We start from the raw sequence: 17,608 nt of genomic DNA, 5'->3' as shown, positions 1-17,608 counted from the left end.
AATAGTCTTTTTTCCATTTGGGAGAGGTTGCTTTCTGTAATGACGTATGTATAGGTGAAATTGCTCTGAGATCTGTGCAATTTAGTATGACTGATTAAAAAGGGGTGAAAAGGAAAGAACAGCAAACAGTCAGAACTTCTGATGGTGGCATAAATGTGGCAAACCATTAATTGAATTGAGCCAGAGCCCAGTGAACAGCTATCCGCTAAGCTTGTGACAGCCCAGCTACCTGGTGTGATTAGGCTGTGAAATATCACACTTGACATAATAATTGGCTAAATTGGCTCTGAAGAAGCTGGAAAGCTTTATTTTTAAGGGCTGCAGAATTTCATTTGAACTCCCTATCAATCAAGCTTCTCAGACTGGTCAACAAATGGTTAATGTATTATACTGCTCTGAACCTTGATTGACCTCTGAACCTTATGGTTTCACATTTTTAAGATGCACACCTTGAATATATAGCCCGGGGGTGTCAAACTCATCTGCTATGAGGGCCGGATTTGACATAAATGAGACTTTGTCAGGCTGGACCATGTGTCATAAAATGTAATGCCAGGTGGCAGATATATAAACTTCATAAGGGCACAGACAAACAAAATTAAATATTTTTTTTTACTTGAAATAAAATGTGCTTAAAGCATTAGCATGCTTGCAGTATTTTGTTTTACAATCTCTGATAAATGTCACTTCTTGCTATGAATTATTGCATCAAGAACTGCATCAAAAACTGCAAACAATGTCTGTGCTATACCAATCTGAATATGCTGTTCAGGTGTTGTTCAGGTGTTGTTCAGGTGTGCACATCTGTAAGTTGCAAACATACTTTTGATTTATTGACATTCATTGCAGAGATCGAATGGTCAGTGTTTTGATCCTAAGACCCAGAGGAAAACATGAAGCAGCTGGGCATTGTGAGCTTTTGTACATAAATTGCTTCATGTGATGGTCAAGAACATGTGAAAACTTAGGGCTATGTGCTTGTCTACAAAGCTATAGTGTTCCGAAAAAAAAATAATAACTACAGCTCCCATGTGCAAGAACCGAGAGAAAGCCATGTACATACAGTGGTCAGTATTAGACTACTTAAGTTCAAGATCCCCAATGAAAGGAAAATATGAAGGACAAATCAAGGGAGGATCCTCACCCAATAGAAAGAAGAGAGGCTTGACTCAGTAGCTCTGCAGTATGATTGATTGAGCCTGGCAAACTTAATCAACACAGCAGAGCTATAGAGCCAAGCTCCCCTATTGGCTGAGGCTCCTCCTCCTTTTGGGAAAAGGGAGGGGGAAGAGGGAAAGAATGAGGAAAGGCTGCTTTGCTGGCTGGATGATTGCAGGGGAGAAACACAAAATGGTGGCCGAAGAAAGCAGGCAAGGGAGAAAGAAGCAGACAATGGCTACTTGCTGGCAGGCCTGATTGGAGCCCTCTGGGGGCTGGATCTGGCCTGCAGGCCATATGTTTGACACCCCTGGTATAGCCAAGCTCATGGGTTTTTGCAGACTTGTGTGTTGTCCAGGTGGCAGTGGTCAGCTGCAGCTCCTTGTGATGAGACCTGGTTTGGAGATACTTTGTGAAATGGCACTACACCTTAGAATCATAGAACCATAGAGTTGGAAGAGCACTCCAGGGTCATCTAGTCCAATCCCCTGCATAATGCAGGAAGTTCACAATACCTCTGCCCCACACCCCCAGTGATCCCTGCTCCATACCTAGGAGCATACCTAGGTATTTTTAACCTGCAAGGCTGGCCCTAGGCCCTTTGGCACCCTAAGCAAAGCTAACTACTCCCCCCCCCTTCTCTGGGTTTGCTGCAGCCAGATCTCCCCATTCTATCCTCTGAGCCCAGAGGATAGAATGGAGCGATTGGGCTGCCACTGCAGTGTGACCTTACAGAAGGGGTTTAAAGTTTAAAACCTCTGGGGTGCAAAAGCAGGGAGAAAGCCCCGCCACCCACTCTCAGAGTCTCTTGAGAAGCATGGGAGGGAAATCCTTTCCCTGCTTTTGCACCCCAGGGGTTCAAAAAGTAGAGAAGAAAGCCCCACTGCCTGTGCCTCTCAGAGACTCTGAGAGGCCTGCAAAGGGGGGGGGGGACTGGGAGAGGTGGTCAGGCTGGGGGGTAGTGTAATGTCACTGAGTCATGGGGGGCACCCAATTCAGTGCCCCCATAAGGCTGGCACCCTAGGCAATCACCTAGTTTGCCCTAGTGGTAGGGCAGGCCCTGGGCAGGGGATTAATATTTTACCAAATACAGCAGTTTTTAGGATTAACAGTGGGCATAGTCTGGAGTAACTCTCTTTAGGATTGCACTGTAAGAGGACATTCCAAAGCAGAGTTGTGCCCTTCCCAATCCACTGACTTCAGTGGTGAAGTTCTGTTTAAAATGCTGTTAGGCACTCTGACTCTAGCTTAAAAAATAAAAATAAAAGAAGTGTGTTGCAGTTTGGTTCAGGTGAGAGAATGGGATGGGCCTATATTATTTGTCAAGCGTAATCTTGGCACATTGATTGTGGAATGCCCTTTCCCTTGAGGCTCTCCTGGCACCTATGTTGCTTTCTTGTAGGGACCAGGGCATAATATTTCTGTTCACCCAGCCTCTTAAATAAGGGATAGATTTTTTAAACAACATTTTAGTTTAGAGATTTATTTTAAGTAGTGTGTAGTATTTTATACGGGGCTGGGATTTTGATGCCTTTCAATTAATACCTGTACATATTTCATTTTTATTGTTTTTATTTTGTAAGCTACCTTAGGCAATTTCCTGTAGAGATAGCATTAAAATGTTCTAATAAATGGAGAATTCATTACATTTGCATTGGTCTGGAGAGTTTTCTTTAATGTCTGCTCTCATTTGATCAAGATTTCTAGTCTTGGACCAGCCAAGATGATAGCATGACATAAGTGCAGGTATCTGAAAATACTCCAACACATCTTTCTTCTGCTACAGGTAAAATTGAAGTCCCTGTTCTCACAGCTGAATTGCCTTGGAATGTTCCAGTGGCTGTTCCTGAGATGTTTGAAAACAACACCAAAGAAATCATAATGCCTCACACATCTTCAATAAAGGTACAGAGGAAATGTGTTCATAAAGACCAAAGGCATGATCCTGGGAGATATCTGATGGATTTTAACAGGCTAATTTAAAAAAAAAACCCAAAACGTTATGATCATGCCTTGTGAAGAGAAGACAGGTCTGAAAGAAAAAGACTGTCTTTTTATCTTGTCTGGTGCTATTTAGGAGTGTACACTTGGTATTTACTGAGCTGAATAAATACCCCAAAAATATTATATCGATATTTGGGCTACCAAAATAGCTGTGCCCAAACAAAAGCTGAACTCAGTGCGTTGTGCCACCATGGCAGTGCAACTCAGAAAGTGAACTTAGAGGGCATTTAAACTTTACTTATAGACTTGTTCGACTTCTGAAGCTGTTGAATTGGATCATTGATCATTCTGTCATTAGCAGAAACTTATTTTAGTTCTTCATGCAGTTGTTTTAGTTGTTCAGATTGTTTTTCCAGCTCGGCGGCCATTGTTTTCAGCCAGAGAATTACTTCTTTTTGACCCTTAATGGGAGAAGGCTTGGCAGCTTTCTTCGCTTCTTTTCTTTTATGGTTCATAGTTTTGAAACTATCAGCCTGCTTATCAGAAAAAGTTAAAAAAGAGAATGAATAGCTGCAAACAAAACAAGTCCAAATCAAAGCATCATATGCAGAAGAAACAGGAGCAGCACAAAATTGTTTCTGATTACTCTGCCATCTTAACAAAATTTTTATTATTAATTTTTATTATCAGTTTAACCCTTTAAGTTTGGCCTCACAAAGAATAAAGAGTCATAGGGTTAAGTTGTTTAATGTGCCCACAAAAGACGTGGGTTTTCATTTTGAGTTTGGTGGGAGAAAGACAGGATGTGCCATGTAATTGTTCTGGAAGGAATTTGAGGTATGAGAGATAGCAAGGGAGAATAGGTGGGATCTTCTGAGAGGGATGGATGCCTCTGAATGGTGGATATGTAGGAACAAGGTTCACACCCATGAAGTGGTTGAAAGGCCTGAGAGGATGAAGCCACACTTGATATGAAACTCCACAGGTAACCTTGGGCCAGTCATTCTTAGTCAGCCTAAAGTACCTTATGGGGTTGTGAGGATAAGTGGAAAGAGGACTTGATTCTTATGTCCTAATTTTTTCTTTGTTTTGGGGACTTTCAATTATGATGATATATACTTAGAAAGCAGTTGTTGATTAAATGTTAATGAAGGCTGCTCTGTTATAACACTTTTTTCTGTTCTGATTGCAAGGAATGCTCAGTGTGCATGGCTTCAGGAAAAAGACCATGCAAACAATGTGGTGGCCGCACAAAGGTGAGCAGTCTTCTTCCCCTGCCTTATATTTAGTTATAACATGTGTAGGGATTGGCATGAACCAGCTCACAAACCAAGATTCAGGCTGAACTTGGGCTGGTTCAGTTCTTGGGAACCAATATTCAGACTCGTTCCCTGAATGTTTAGAGTTTGGCCAGTTTGGTTCAGCTGTGTCCATAGCGTTACTGATTTCACCATTTGTATAGAGAGTTGCCCCAAAAGACCAGCATGACCATGTTTAACTTTAAAAAGGGTAAATTCTCTGAGATGAGGAGGCATGTGAAGAGGAAACTGAAAAGAAAGGTAAATACAGTCAAAAGCCTTGGGGAAGCTTGGAGGCTATTTAAAACTAAAATTCTAGAAGCTCAGATAAAATATATACCACAAGTTAGGAAAGGCACAAACAGGTATAAGACAAGGCCTGCATGGTTAACAAACAAAGTAATGGAAGCTGTAAAAAGTAAGAAGGACTCCTTTAAGCTGTGGAAAGCTAGTCCAAGTGAGATTAATAAAAGGGAACACAGGCTGTGGCAAATCAAATGCAAGACTGTGATCAGGTAGGCAAAAAGGGACTATGAGGAGCATATTGCAAAAAACATAAAGACCAACAATAAAAATTTCTTCAAATATATTGGAAGCAGGAAACCAGTCAGGGAGGCAGTGTGGCCCTTGGATGACCAAGGGGTAAAAGAATTACTGAAGGAGGATAGGGAAATGGCTGAGAAGCTGAATGCATTTTTTGCCTCCAACTTCGTTGTGGAAGACGAGAAGTGTTTGCCCACTCCAGAACCACTAATTTTGGAAGGGGTGTTGAAAGACCTGAGTCAGGTCCGAAGAAACTGGCAAAGATGAGTAAAAAGGTGTCAGACAGATGTTGGAAATGTAAGCACCATGAAGGTTCCTTTTTTCATATGTGGTGGACCTGTGAAAAAGCAAAAAACTTTTGGCGGATGATACAACAAGAAATTTCTAAAATTTTGGGTTATGACTTCAAGAAAGTGGCAGAGACTTTTCTGCTAGGATTACAAATAGAAAAATTTCCAAAAGAAGATAGGACTTTAATTTGGTATCTGCTCTCAGCTGCTAGGACATTGTATTGTAAGCCGCCCTGAGTCCGCTTGCGGAGAGGGTGGGATATAAATGTAAAGTAATAAATAAATAAATAAATAAGTATGCGCAACTGTGGAAACAAGAAAAAATACCAGAGAAATGGGACTGGATTGTGAAAGTTTTATCGTGGAGCGAGATGGATAAATTAACAAGAACTTTGAGAGACTATGATCTGGAAGTGTTTAAAAAGGAGTGGAAGAAATTTAAAAAATATATAGAGTTAGAATGGAATGTAAAAAGACATTGGACAATCTTTTAATATGAATGAGAAGAAAAAGACAGTGTGTTTTGATGGGTTTGGGATACCTTTATATTTGGATTTAAATATATAACTTCGGGGTAAGTCTAATAACGGAGGGAGGGGGGAGTGAAAATATCATATGGGTTAGGGATAGAAAAGATATAACTAAACATCGTAACCGTAGGTTATTAATGAATTGTTAAAATACAACATTGGAGGGAGGGGGGATTGAAATGTCATACGGACTAATATTGAGATAATTAAGAAATAACTAAGTTGTATAACCATATGATATCAATAAATTGTTAAAACACACGAAAGACCTGAGTCACATTGAGGTGACAAGAGACGAGGTCCTACAACTGATAGACGAATTAAAAACTAAGTCATCAGGTCTGGATGGCATACATCCAAGAGTTCTGAAAGAACTAAAAGTTGAACTTGTGGATCTCCTGTCAAAAATATGTAATCTTTCATTGAAATCTGCCTCCATTCCTGAGGACTGGAAGGTAGCAAATGTCACCCCCATCTTTAAAAAGGGTTCCAGAGGAGATCCGGGAAATTACAGGCCAGTCAGTCTGACTTCGATACCGGGAAAGTTGGTAGAAACCATTATCAAGGACAGAATGAGTAGGCACATTGATGAACACGGGTTATTGAGGAAGACTCAGCTTGGTTTCTGTAAGGGAAGATCTTGCCTCACTAACCTGTTACAGTTCTTTGAGGGGGTGAACAAACGTGGACAAAGGAGACCCGCTAGATGTTGTTTACCTTGAGTTCCAGAAAGCTTTTGATAAAGTTCCTCATCAAAAGCTTGAGAGTCATGGAGTAAAAGGACAGGTCCTCTTGTGGATCAAAAACTGGCTAATTAATTGGAAGCAGAGAGTGAGTATAAATGGGCAGTCTTCACAGTGGAGGACAGTAAGCAGTGGGGTGCCGCAGGGCTCAGTACTGGGTCCCATGCTCTTTAACTTGTTCATAAATGATTTGGAGTTGGGAGTGAGCAGTGAAGTGGCCAAGTTTGCAGATGACACTAAATTGTTCAGGGTGGTGAGAACCAGAGAGGATTATGAGGCACTCCAAAGGGATCTGTTGAGGCTGGGTGAGTGGGCGTCAACATGGTAGATGAGGTTCAGTGTGGCCAAGTGCAAAGTAATGCACATTGGGGCCAAGAATCTCAGCTACAAATACAAGTTGATGGGGTGTGAACTGGCAGAGACTGACCAAGAGAGAGATTTTGGGGTCATGGTAGATAATTTACTGAAAATGTTAAGACAGTGTAAGTAGTAAGTAAGTAAAATTTTATTTGTATCCCGCCCTCCCCCGCCGAAGCAGGCTCAGGGCGGCTAACAACACAATGACTAATGGTACATTAATAAATAGAACAATGTGCAATTGCAATGTGCAATTGCAATAAAAAAGGCCAACGCCATGCTGGGAATTATTAGGAAGGAAATTGAAAACAAATCAGCCAGTATCATAATGCCCCTGTATAAATCGATGGTGTGGTCTCATTTGGAATTCTGTGTGCAATTCTGGTTACCGCACCTCAGAAAGGATATTATAGGATTGGAAAAAGTCCAGAAAAGGGCCACTAGAATGATTAAAGGTTTGGAACACTTTCCCTATGAAGGAAGGTTAAAACGCTTGGGGCTCTTTAGCTTGGAGAAACGTCGACTGCGGGGTGATATGATAGAGGTTTACAAGATAATGCATGGGATGGAGAAAGTAGAGAAAGAAGTACTTTTCGCCCTTTCTCACAATATAAGAACTCGTGGGCATTCAATGAAATTGCTGAACAGTCAGGTTAAAACGGATAAAAGGAAGTACTTCTTCACCCAAAGGGTGATTAACGTGCGGAATTCACTGCCACAGGAGGTGGCGGCGGCTACAAGCATAGACAGCTTCAAGAGGGGGTTAGATAAAAATATGGAGCAGAGGTCCATCCATGGCTATTAGCCACAGTGTGTGTGTCTGTGTGTGTGTGTATATATATATGTGTGTGTGTATATATATATATATATTGGCAACTGTGTTACACAGAGTGTTGGACTGGATGGGCCATTGGTCTGATCTAACATGGCTTCTCTTATGTTCTTATGAAGGGGGTGGGGGTGGGGAGCAAAACCAAAGGCAATCATTGTCCCCTTTGTCCCAGCCACAGTGAATTGCAGCCTGGAGAAAGGAGGAACAGAATTGGCTGGACTATAATCAGCTTTGTGTTAGGCTGGCTTGGTTTGGGGTTCAGTTCATTGGCTGGCATGAACCCGAAATCACCTTTTTTAGGTTCATGCCCATCCTTAATAATGTGAGCAGGCATATCTAGTGTTGAATTTATTCTCAATGAAGTTAATAGAATAAAGAAATAAAAGAAAGATCTCAGGGAGGATGGGAAGAAAGGTTTCCCATGATGTTTTTTCTCTTGCATTGTAGCCCATTCTATCAGCTGTTGCTATCTAAGGAAACACACCAAAAGGCCAGCCAGTACCAAGCCCATAACTCATAGGGGAGGCTGTTACTTCTCAACCCATTTTGCCATCATGAAAAATAGAGTGCTGGTCTGCCTTCAAGAGGGGTTAATCAAAGAGGAAAAGTAGTAAGATACAACCCTGCATATTAATTTTTTTCCCTTTTAAAATTAAATCCCAATAGGAACAATGCCACTGGTGTAAAGGAACTGGAGTCTTCATTAGCGACACATGCAGCCACTGTTCCGGAACTGGATCATCTGCTACTCCGTAAGACAATATACAAAGAAGCATCTGCTGTGCGGTCATTTCTGTTTTCCAGGCAGGTTTAAACATTGCATGAACTAGGCTGGGATCCCATGAATGATCCGAGGCTTGACTTCTCACACTACATTTTGTGCTGATGTATAGACACTGGAGTACAGGCTATATGCAGAGTTAGCATTAGGGAATTGAGAGGTGATCCTGGGCAAAACTGCAGATATTGCTTTTTCCTCCCCAGCATTTTTAAAAGAAAAACATCCAAATCAGCCAGTGGCTGTCAAACCCCTGTTGTATGTATGTGTATGAGAGTAAGTGAAACATCTGCAGTGGGCAGCAATAAGGCTGCCACCTGTTGGTTACTGACAATGCTGGAGAAGAATATGCTATCATGCTTTTTTAAGTACCCATGCTAAAGGTGATGTGTTGATTTAAATTAGGGTTGAGGAATAGGGGTAGCCCATTTTCCCCTCAACAGGTCTCTCCCACTGGCAGAAAACTGGCAGGGACTCAGATGGTCCAGGTAAATTTTCCCCTGCAGAGCAAATAGCTACAAAGACATGGAAGGGAGGCTTTACACTGTGAAAATGGTATGTATTGCGAAATGTTTGTGTGTCCTGTTGCTGTTGCCCTGAGCCACATTGTTCTTCCCCATTCCACGGGTTGTTTTAAGTCTTAAAAATCATACTGAGAAATCCTTCATGAGTACTCTGGCTTCTCTCCTAAAGTTCCCTCCCCCAGCTGGGGGATGGGCAGTAAAATAGATTTGGCAGTGCATTGGATAGATCCTTACTGCAGGTTAAAAACTTACTTCAGGTTAAAAATTGTTTAAAAACAATTCAAATCTCTTGTCAAGTTAGCTTAAACCTTTCATGAGGACCAACTGTTCTGTTGTTCAGATGATGGATGTTTAGAAAGTCAAGTGCCAGTCAAAATTAATGCAAGTATCACAAAGTTCTTACATCAAAGTCATGCCTCTGAGACCAACCCTGGTAGTTAAGTGGCTTTTTCTTAAAATATTAATCTACAAAATACAAAATACAGAACAAGGAAGGAAAAACCTATATGGAGATTTTTTGTTTTGATATAATGATGCAGAAATTGATATAAAATTGTGTAAAGTAAAGTAAGCTTTAATTCCTCCCAAAAGGGAAAGTGAGGATAGCAGACTTTATGCCAAATAATGACTCAATTTATATTGCCAAGGATATTAGGTGTCAGACGTGGAACTTCAAACAGAGACGAATCATTTTGTAGCAAAATTAATCCATTTATTTGAGAACAAGTGGTCTGGTGTAGAAGCAAGTTGAGTTTGATAACTTCCAAGGCTATGCCCTGGGCTTTTGTACATTTCAAAGAAGTAAAACAATACAGTCATTCTCACACTCTTGAAGACAGTTGACGCTTCCCATACTCCCTTATCTCCTTCCCCGGGAAGCCACCCCGCTGGTTACCTTGGGCATGTTAACTTCAAAGTCCCCAGATGTTCTTTGTACCAAGTGTGAAATTCCTCCTCTTGCGGTTAGCAATTGCTTTGGGTTGAAATACATGTTGCTGTTCTCACGGTTAGTAGAAAGCAAGGGTCATAGCAAGTTACAAAATGTCAAGCAGTTACATCTATTCACTACACTAATAAGGCTAAGTTACATGTCTGACGTTCGGTTTCGTGCTGATGATTTTTCCCAATGGAAAAATTAACTTGTTTTGCCATTCTTCACAGGTGTATAGCTTGTTCTGGAATGGGAACAGTAAATTGCAGTGATTGTAACGGACAAGGACGTTTGCTGACGTACAACGCACTGGTAGTTCAATGGCAAGTCCCATTAGAAATACATTATGGGGGAAGAAAGGGGCCACTTCTGAACACAACAAAACTGATGGTCTTGTGGGCTGTCTCCCTAATGAGTACAGTGGCCTGGGTTTGATCTTCAGCATAACCAGAAAAGGGACCTTGGGTTCTGGAAATTAAAAAGGAAGGCTGATTGGGATTGATATCTGCTTCCACCCAGGTTGGCTGCACAAGAATGCTTGGTTGCTTTATCACATGAAAAACAGTATTACTATTGATAATTATCTCAGAATGTGTCTTAAGATCAAAATGTGAAAGATTTTAAGAGCTATGCATGGCTCTCCAGTGTGTGCTTTATTGTGAAATAATAGACCGCTTCTATCCCAGTTTGGATCAGTGCTGCAAAGCCTTCCCCTGTGTGCCCTTTTTGTATCCTCAGATGGCCCTTTGCAAGTAGCTACTTGGCCCTGTGGATCAAACAAAGAACCTTTCAGCATTTTGCATGGTTTTGGCCCATAATCTATGAAAACATAATTTCTGGCATTAAATTCTTCAGAAATTGTACCAGTTATGTTGCTTCATAATTTACAATCATCCCCAGATATGGTGTAGGCCCCTAATGTGACTGCATCATCTCATTGATGGGGCCTTGAAGGAGTGAGGTAAAGGTTGGGGACTGCATGTTTAAAAGATTGAATATCAGAGATAATGCAGTCCTGTACTCCAAAAAAACAGTTAGAAACCAAGCCCTGGTTTTTGACAATTACTGATCTGCTCCAAAATTAAGTGGTGATTGCATGTATTTTACCTTCACAGGAAAAATAACATATTTGAATATGTGGCGCATCAAAGAAACGACTTTCCTGATAAACTGTTCCATGCAGTTACGGGACAGAAGTTGCTTGTTGATGAACATGATATGGTAATAAAACCCTACAGACAAAAGCAAAATAGGCAGAGAGGCAGGATTAAAAATTGGTCAGTTATATACTGACAAATACATTTTCCTCCAAATAGGCAGAGTGCTTGAGAGCTTTTGAACATGGCCTGTTGCACTCTGAATTTGCTTTTCCCCAGCTATTTCTTTTCAGGAGAAAAATAGTGATTGAAGGGGTGGAGTAGTGAGAAAGAATGGTGGCACATATGTACTTTCCCACTGACACGTCGCAAACCCCATCCTTTGTAACACAAAGCATTGAAAACAAAGCCTATATGTTCTGGGAGTTCCCATTTGAAATCTCTTTTTTGTAAAATACCTCAAGCTTTTGGAAGATTGGCTGGGGTAGAGATAGAATAACATATAACAGTAGAAATTAAATCTAGACTCTCCAGCAGCAGTATATCCAGAATATATAGGCACATTGGGAAAAAACTGTAAGTCATAGAGTCATCATAATACTCTTCCTTGATTTAGGGCATCTTCTTCCATACTTTGTGGGCAACAGTGTGTGCATTATGGGGTCGTGGTAGATAACTCAGTGTGCAATTGCAATAAAAAAGGCCAACGCCATGCTGGGAATTATTAGGAAGGGAATTGAAAACAAATCAGCCAGTATCATAATGCCCCTGTATAAATCAATGGTGTGGTCTCATTTGGAATACTGTGTGCAATTCTGGTCACCGCACCTCAAAAAGGATATTATAGCACTGGAAAAAGTGCAGAAAAGGGCAACTAGAATGATTACAGGTTTGGAACACTTTCCCTATGAAGAAAGGTTAAAACGCTTGCAGCTCTTTAGCTTGGAGAAACGTCGACTGCGGGGTGACATGATAGAGGTTTACAAGATTATTCATGGGATGGAGAAGGTAGAGAAAGAAGTACTTTTCTCCCTTTCTCACAATACAAGAACTCGTGGGCATTCAGTGAAATTGCTGATCAGTCAGGTTAGAATGGATAAAAGGAGGTACTTCTTCACCCAAAGGTTGATTAACATGTGGAATTCACTGCCACAGGAGGTGGTGGTGGCTACAAGCATAGCCAGCTTCAAGAGGGGGTTAGATAAAAATATGGAGCAGAGGTCCATCAGTGGCTATTAGCCACAGTGTGTGTGTGTGTGTGTGTGTGTATATATATATAAAAATTTTTGGCCATTGTGTGATACACAGTGTTGGACTGGATGGGCCATTGGCCTGATCCAACATGGCTTCTCTTACGTTCTTATGTTCTTAACAGTCTTTTACTGGATGTACAGAAATACACATGCAGGCTAGTGCATTGTAGATTTCTGTTGAATGCTTGTGTGAATTCAGCCATGGAACGTTAAGCAATTGCTATATAAATGATGCCCTATGAACTAGCCTGCAATATTGGATATCCATCATGAGTAAAAAACAGAATGTTATAATATCCAGACTTTCTAATTAAGTGACTATTTCCGTACAATTATCAAGTTCACGGAGATGACCCTTTGTGACAGTTGTTTTGCAAGTTATGTCAGTTAATTCAGAGGGACTATATTCTGTACACACACACACACACGAATGTTCCATTTTGTGTAAATCCACCAAGTACTATTGCTCCACTTAATTATCACTGTTATAAGTTATATTTTAGCTGCCACATCATATTCTCTGAACAAAATAAATAAAATGCTATTACATTTCTACTTCAGCCAGTCTTTTAAAAAGCTCGAAAGAGCTTACTTTTGCTGTGTGTGTGCTTATGTGTGCATGTTTTCAATATGTAGCTCAGTCTGAATCATGTAAGCACAATGGTAGCCCAGCAGCTACTCCAACCCTGGCCTTGTTCTGTGATTGATTTCTGTTGAAGCCTGCCCACCCTTCAGCATTAGGTCTGGACTTCTGTTTCCTTCTGTATGTTCTGAAAGGTTTTTTTCCCCCCTCATAGGTTTACCCAGTTATAAATTTCCCTGATAGCAGCATAAATAATGCCTCCATGAATGCTGTTGAGAGACATCGCACTCAGTTTACTTCTACATCACGGATTCTGAGGCAGGTGAGTGTAGCAGAGGTTCCATCACAACACTCAAAAGAGAGGTGATGATTTACAGAGCTGAGCTCATAGAAAGTTATTTCCTTTTGCACTGTGAGAATATAAATATTTGGCACATGTGGGCATTTTTCTTCTCATAGAAGGTTGTGGTGAAATTTATGCCCGCTAGTAGAACTCCAGCCTTTGACACTTTGTCCATTTTTGGACTTAGTCATATGTGTGAATTCTACTGCCCTGATGAACTTTAAATGGAAACTGTCAAGGTTCACTGGAACAAGAACAGCAGCACAGTCTAATGCAAGTAAGGATATTTCGGGAAAATCCTGCCAATTGGGTCATGGTGCTGATGGAAACATCAGATGCAGATTCTAGTGAAAAAATATCCAGAAGTTGACAAAAAGCTGAGAAAGAGGCCCATGAGGGCAAAATGCTATGAAGGAAGGAAAAAGTGCAGTGGGATAACCCAGAAAGTGAGACAGCTGCCATAGAAGCATTTAAACAGTGTGCGTTTGCAATAAAAAAGGCCAATGCCATGCTGGGAATTATTAGGAAGGGAATTGAAAACAAATCAGCCAGTATCATAATGCCCCTGTATAAATCGATGGTGCGGTCTCATTTGGAGTACTGTGTGCAGTTCTGGTCGCCGCACCTCAAAAAGGATATTATAGCTTTAGAGAAGGTGCAGAGAAGGGCAACTAGAATGATTAAAGGGCTGGAGCACTTTCCCTATGAAGAAAGGTTGAAACGCTTGGGACTCTTTAGCTTGGAGAAACGTCGACTGCGGGGTGACATGATAGAGGTTTACAAGATAATGCATGGAATGGAGAAAGTAGAGAAAGAAGTAATTTTCTCCCTTTCTCACAATACAAGAACTCGTGGGCATTCGATGAAATTGCTGAGCAGACAGGTTAAGACGGATAAAAGGAAGTACTTCTTCACCCAAAGGGTGATTAACATGTGGAATTCACTGCCACAGGAGGTGGTGGTGGCCACAAGTATAGCCACCTTCAAGAGGGGTTTAGATAAAAATATGGAGCACAGGTCCATCAGTGGCTATTAGCCACAGTGTATGGAGCACAGGTCCACCAGTGGCTATTAGCCACAGTGTATGTGTGTATATAACATTTTTTGCCACTGTGTGACACAGAGTGTTGGACTTGATGGGCCGTTGGCCTGATCCAACATGGCTTCTCTTATGTTCTTATGTTCTTAAAGCAAATCAAAGCCATCAAAATCTGAAAAGCTACTGAATGTGGAGAATTGAGAAGTGTATTTTGTGATGAGCGCCAGAACAGAACCACTTGCATGTAAACAGGAAATGGCAGACTCCCAGACAATTTAAAAATGTACCAAGGTCACAGTGTTTATCTACAGCAATATTTGGAGTGTACTTAAGTGAGTGACTCCTGCTGAGGTGGAAACATGTTTTGGAAAGTGTTTGTCTTACAGTCAGACAATTTTTGCTCCTTTCACTCTATTTGTTGTATAGTTTCATTATGATCCATCATGAACTTCACGTGGATGCAGACATTGCAATGCATATTTCATTGGGGCGTTAATACATTATGATACATGTTGCGATCAATGCTTTCTTAGTCTGTAATGCTGACACATGTATAGTGCATCCCCACTCCAAAAAATCTAGGGTACACCAATGGAAAACAGGAGAAATGAATATGTACAAAGTTCCATTCCATGACATGCAGATTTCTGAACAGAATGACATATTCTGAGGGGAATTCTGATTGAAGCAGAAGTGTCCTTAATTGGTTCATGCCATGGGAGCCCACTTTGCCAATCCAGACAAGCAGTGAGGATAGAGAGGCACTGTGTTCTGAGAAAAAAGCTGACTTCAGCGAGAAACTGGCACAAGAGTGACTGTGGGCCTAAAACTTTAGGTGAAGAGAAGAATTCATGCAGCACCATGGCAGTTTCATGGGACTGTAACTTCTGCAGGCCCTGGATTGTTCCCTCAAATGCTTGTTTCTCAAACTATAAAACCAGAATTATTACTGCTGTAATAGTCTGTAAGTATTTGAAAGGCTGTCACTTAGAGGAGGGCAGCGACAAAGGATAGGACTCAGAATAATGGGTTTAAATTACAGGTGGTAAGTTAATGACTGGATATTAGGATTTATTTTATTTTTTTTATAGTAAAAGTAGCTCAGCAGTGGAATTGGCTGCCTAGGGAGGTGGTGAGCTCCCCCTCACTGGCAATCTTCAATCAGCGGCTAGACAAACACTTATCAGGCATGCTTTAGGCTGATTGAGCAGGGGGTTGGACTAGATGGCCTGAATGGCCCCTTCTGACTCTGTGATTCTGTTATGCCATGATATCAGAGTCCTTTTATTATGCATTGTGTGTTTTGCAAAGGAGAACAAGCTCCTGCAGGAATATGGGAATAGTCAATGCTAGGACATATTATCCCTATAGAAAGTGCTGTCCCGTAATAACTCACTATCTCACTGTGCCATCTCACAGCTGATGCATTTTAATAAATCCTGCTGAAAAGCCATACCATTTTAAGGTCTATCCAGGCAGAATTTGTCCCAACCGAACACATTGTGCAGTCAAGCTGCCCATCCCTCACACCTGACAATTGTCAAAGCAAGTTGTTTGTTTTCTGTCGTGGTATTTGGAGTAAAGCTGGGAAGACACCCTTGGCTGACATTTGGGAGGCTTCTTCACCAGCCTTGTTGGGTTTCTCTGATGTGGTCCTGGTATTATGAAAGAAAAGCTTGTTAGCTTTGAGTCATTTGCAGGAGTGGATTGAGAGAAACTAGGCTAAGCATGATGCAGCCACGTAACAATGGCTACTGGACACTAGAGAATGAAAGATGTGTCAGTGTTCTTACAAGTCAGGAAAACCATGATACTTGACAAAGGTGTCCTCAGTTCCAAATAATACCTCACGGTCATTTTTTGTCTTTTTTTACAGAGGCAAACAATTGAGCATATACCTCTTACCAGAGTGGAATACAGATGGCGTGAGGCAGCCTTCTCTTTTTATGTTTATGGAAATGAACGCAAGGTGTATACAGAAAATTATCCCCAAAAGTGCTGCTGTACCATCATATGATTTGTGGCTCATTCCAACCACTGCAGTAGAAGTGCTGCTGATTAATCTTTCATTCCTCTCCACCATTTTTTAAAAAGGTCATTTATTTCTATTGTAAGACTTACAAAGGATGGTGTCTCTATAAAAAGGGGGACATCAAGGACAGATCATGTAGAACCAGAATTTCTTACAGAAATTGTGCTGTAAAATGTTGCATGGCTATTTGTTTGGTGCTCATGTGCAAAAAGGAAACTTCATATTATAGCAAGTGTTATTTTTATAGCCTCCAAATTTGACCGTTATCCATGTGACAAATGGCTTTTATCAGTATTCCTTATGTTTTTGAGGTTTTTTAAAAATGATATTTTGGCTTTTTGATGTGTATATTTAGAATGAATACTATATTGTATTGTAGTGCAATCCACTATTAGAAAAGAAATCAGATGGCATATGATTTGTTAAATGCACAGCTCTCTAACCTTTTAGAATCTTGGGGATGGATAGCTAAAGCAGTGTGTTGAAAAGTGACGCTTAAGAGGAATGACTGACAGGCCGGGCTGAAGAGTACAACCCAGTGAAGTCTAGGAAGCTAGATGGAGATGTTAAAACACAGTAATAAACAGAAAAGTGGTCTGTTTAGAATGTTAAAAGTATTGAGATATTTCAAAGCTACCTAGTTGATTTATCATGTCTGTATGGTATGTATGTCCTATATTGTTACTGGGAAAAGTTTCAGCTTCTAATGATTAAATATTATAGCCTCACTGGACCGAGTAGAATCTATTTCTTATAAGCACATGGAAGTTTGAGAATTCTGTCACAGCATGACCTGATCAATGTTGCAGGGATCCCCCAACCTTTTTGAGTCTGTGGAATCCTGACACAAAACAGTGGGTACAACTACAAAATGGCTGCTGAGGAAGGTGGGGCCAGCCACACAGAGGAAGCCTAACACTGAAATAGTGCTCCTGGGGCATTGCGATCCCTCCCTGAGAAACAGTATGAGGGGGGAGCTGGAGGTTTGCAAGAGGAGAGGTAACCATAGAAAAAAGTCTCCCCTTTCATCATTGGAGTTTATGCATGGAGCTCCATGTAGACAAAGTGTGTTCCCAGTTTTCTTAATACTCTGTTTACACAATTAGGCATTCCTGTGACTAGATGGAACATTTCTATCAAGGCTTTGGATCATTCACAATATGTTTTGGATAGGGATGAATGGACAAACAGAAGCTATAAAAGGATGCTTTAAAATGTGTGTGTGTGAGAGAGAGAGAAACAATGTAAACATGTTTTATAAAACACAGTGGGAGCAAACTGGCTGTCAGAAAACCAATATGTCTACAGGAGAGCCATAGTACCTAAGGAGTGT

At 40.9% G+C, this 17,608-nt stretch overlaps 1 protein-coding gene across 1 annotated transcript in view; it reads left to right on the top strand.

The window, feature by feature from the left end:
- LOC132572495 (protein SSUH2 homolog) overlaps positions 1-17,003 on the top strand; it is a 50,741-nt gene extending 33,738 nt beyond the window's left edge. The window contains exons 6-12 of the mRNA XM_060239608.1: positions 2,945-3,063; positions 4,296-4,358; positions 8,362-8,447; positions 10,159-10,251; positions 11,044-11,149; positions 13,076-13,183; positions 16,120-17,003. Coding sequence (XP_060095591.1) covers positions 2,945-3,063; positions 4,296-4,358; positions 8,362-8,447; positions 10,159-10,251; positions 11,044-11,149; positions 13,076-13,183; positions 16,120-16,260 — 716 coding nt within the window. The 3' untranslated portion in view covers positions 16,261-17,003. The remainder of the gene's footprint in view (positions 1-2,944; positions 3,064-4,295; positions 4,359-8,361; positions 8,448-10,158; positions 10,252-11,043; positions 11,150-13,075; positions 13,184-16,119) is intronic.
- The last annotated feature ends 605 nt before the right edge of the window (positions 17,004-17,608 follow it).

This window comes from Heteronotia binoei, chromosome 5 (genome assembly GCF_032191835.1).
Source record: "Heteronotia binoei isolate CCM8104 ecotype False Entrance Well chromosome 5, APGP_CSIRO_Hbin_v1, whole genome shotgun sequence".
In the NCBI taxonomy this organism is placed as follows: Eukaryota; Metazoa; Chordata; class Lepidosauria; order Squamata; family Gekkonidae; genus Heteronotia; species Heteronotia binoei.
This window is presented reverse-complemented; position numbering and strand designations above follow the sequence as displayed.